Source organism: Limulus polyphemus, unplaced genomic scaffold (genome assembly GCF_000517525.1).
Source record: "Limulus polyphemus unplaced genomic scaffold, Limulus_polyphemus-2.1.2 Scaffold723, whole genome shotgun sequence".
Taxonomy (NCBI): domain Eukaryota; kingdom Metazoa; phylum Arthropoda; class Merostomata; order Xiphosura; family Limulidae; genus Limulus; species Limulus polyphemus.
Genome location: NW_013666333.1, coordinates 47,981 through 50,754, shown reverse-complemented (window position 1 = coordinate 50,754; position 2,774 = coordinate 47,981). Strand labels below are relative to the sequence as shown.

At 28.4% G+C, this 2,774-nt stretch overlaps 1 protein-coding gene across 1 annotated transcript in view; it reads left to right on the top strand.

The window, feature by feature from the left end:
• Window positions 1-275: 275 nt before the first annotated feature.
• Window positions 276-2,774, top strand: part of LOC106460177 (elongation factor 1-delta-like) — a 29,219-nt gene continuing 26,720 nt past the window's right edge. The window contains 2 exon segments of the mRNA XM_013919863.2: window positions 276-349; window positions 1,969-2,102. Of these exon segments, the coding sequence (XP_013775317.1) occupies window positions 1,995-2,102 (108 nt within the window). The 5' untranslated portion in view covers window positions 276-349; window positions 1,969-1,994.

Here is a 2,774-nt window from a genome sequence, read left to right as displayed (position 1 = left end):
TCGTCCTAAGTTATAAAAGGGTTAAAATTCTGGTAGCTTTACTCATCACATATCAGATACCGACTTCCTACCTCTCCGTGTAATTGATTCATGTGCATTTAGAGAAATGCTATTTATTTTGTTCTTTCTCTTCGAAAACTTGATGCTATAATTACTCTTATTAACTTTGGTTTTTGAGCTTTTATTGCTACTTTATTTGTAATAAGAATTAATGATTTACATTTTCTAGGAAAATTAGTATGATTACATAGGACTTAAATTCCAACATGATTTATATGCTGAATAAGGAATAAGCGACATCTATACTGTGCTTCAACACGTTTTCTTTCCACTTCGTCACGTTGTCGAGGTATGGTTGAGTAATTAATAACTAAACAAAATTAATATATTTTGATCATTAACAGCATTTATTTATCCCATAAATGTAAGTTAGATACACTTTGCGTGTTATAAGCCATTAAAGTATAAAAATATTTGAATAATTTACAGATACTGGACTTTTGATTTACATAAATTTACAGTTTCGGCAAGCTGTACACTACTTCACTAGTACTTAGTAGAACGAAAAACTAATAATCCACGTTAAAAAATAATCGATTATATATGTATGCTGATTCAAAAAGCTTTAGAATTAAAAATAACAAAGTAAGCGAACTATAATAATTGAACTTCAAATTCAATAAAACTTTCATTAAATTTAAAAGTGTGAATATAATTCTTATAACTTGCGCTAAAATTCAGTAAATCTAAATTATCAATAAATTTAAAGTAGTACTAGTACTAGTAGTGAAATATCCCGCATTTACTGGGTACTTTTGAAGTGCCCGTTAAGTGCACTCGTTATGCCTTTCACTTTCATGTCACATAGTTTTACAATTTACATTAATGTTTTAACAATAGTTAACGGATATTTTAAATGCAACTAATATTATTAACATTAATGATTAGATACTTTATTGTTAGACGGTGACATGAGTTAATTAAAAATGTGTTATCATATAATTCAATATTATGTGTTACAACCTCTTGATCTAATACTAGTACTAGTTGAAATGGTGAACAGTTTTACTGACTTGGGTAGTGTGTAGAGTATGCTCTCGCAAGGTTCACATCAGTAAGGTCAGCAAATTACATATATATAAAAATAGTAAAATATTCATATCTACTACATGTGAGATATATATTTTAAGTGGAATTTGAATAAGATACAAGAAATAACTGAGGAAACTCAATTTGAACCAAGTTTGATATGGCTTCATACTATTGTAATATTAGTAAGGTTTGCTAAAGTAAAAATTATTGAAGTGATTAATATGGTATTTAATATTATTGTATTATCTAAGTGACTGATCATTATGTCATATAATAATATTATTATTACTGTGCACTTAAATTTTAAAATAATCTTAACTGAGTGTCATATGCTTTCTAACAAAGTCCGTGAAACTGAAATTAGCCATAGAATTACCAAAGTGACCCAACTGCTTGTTAAATACATTTTTCTAAACCATTTATTCACCAAATTATTCTGTAAGTTACAAGGACTCTAATAACATAATTCACACAAATATATAAACTAAATATCTTCAATATCATAATTAATTCCAATAATTACTGCTGGGTCTATTTTGTAATGTGTATAGAACTGATTTCATCCAATAGTCCTAGCTGTAACAGGCAAAAACAAAATTATTAAATGTGGACCCCTCATCAGTATAAAAAACAAAAAAATGGTATAAAATGAGTCTGTAACTTAAGGACTAAAATACACTTAAGTTGACCTTCATGGTTTTTAGTTTTCAGCTATAACATTTGGTTCATTAAATCCTGGGATATTCCATAGATATGTTCAAATCAAGTTTCCATTAGCCTTCACACAGTTAAGTACATTCAACACATCTTAAGTAGTTATTTTTTACTAGTTCTAATATTTGATAATAATTACTCTTTTTTTTTCTTTTTTTTCAGTGAGAACATCCTTTGCAGGAGCCAACATGACCCATCCCCTCCTGCATGAGACAATTTGGTATGACCAGTGCAAACACCTTGATGCTGAAAGAACTTTGCAGGAACAGTTAGTTACAAAGCAAGCAGATGGTTCAGTATGTGGCATATATCTTCACATTTTTACCAGTAAATTGCATTACAAGGTTGAAATATTTCAAAGTTTAAAATACAGATTTCTGAATAGAACTGGATGTGTAATTTGTTTTCTATGTTTAAATAGAAATGGGTGTATAAATTGTAGCCTACCAGTGTGAACAGAATTGTATATGTAAGTTTATAAGTAGATGCATCAGATTCTGAGTGTTACATTGTGAACAGCACAGAATGTGTTGAGATCATACTATTTAACAGATAATAATTTAAATTTATAAAAAAATTTACTACTGTAAAGAAAACTTGTGAAAATTCAAACTTGCTTGAAACACAACAACAATTTCTAATTGTTCAGATTGGATAAATAACTAAAACCATTGCTTCAGTTAATTTATAACTGCCTGTTAAAAGATGATAACATAAAAATACATGTTTTATTAACCTTAACTAGTGATTTTCCAATATATAGAGATATATTTGTTAGATAAAACTCATGATTCACTTAGCATTTTCCTTATACACAGCGTAGTCACAAGTAAATAGACACCACCTTTTCAGGAAAAATTAATTTTTCAGTTATATTCACATGAATTGATATATTTATAATTTAATTAATATCTAGTAGATCTTCCTTTCGCTTCGTGGAGTTGGTTGATCCTTTGGGGCATCGTGAG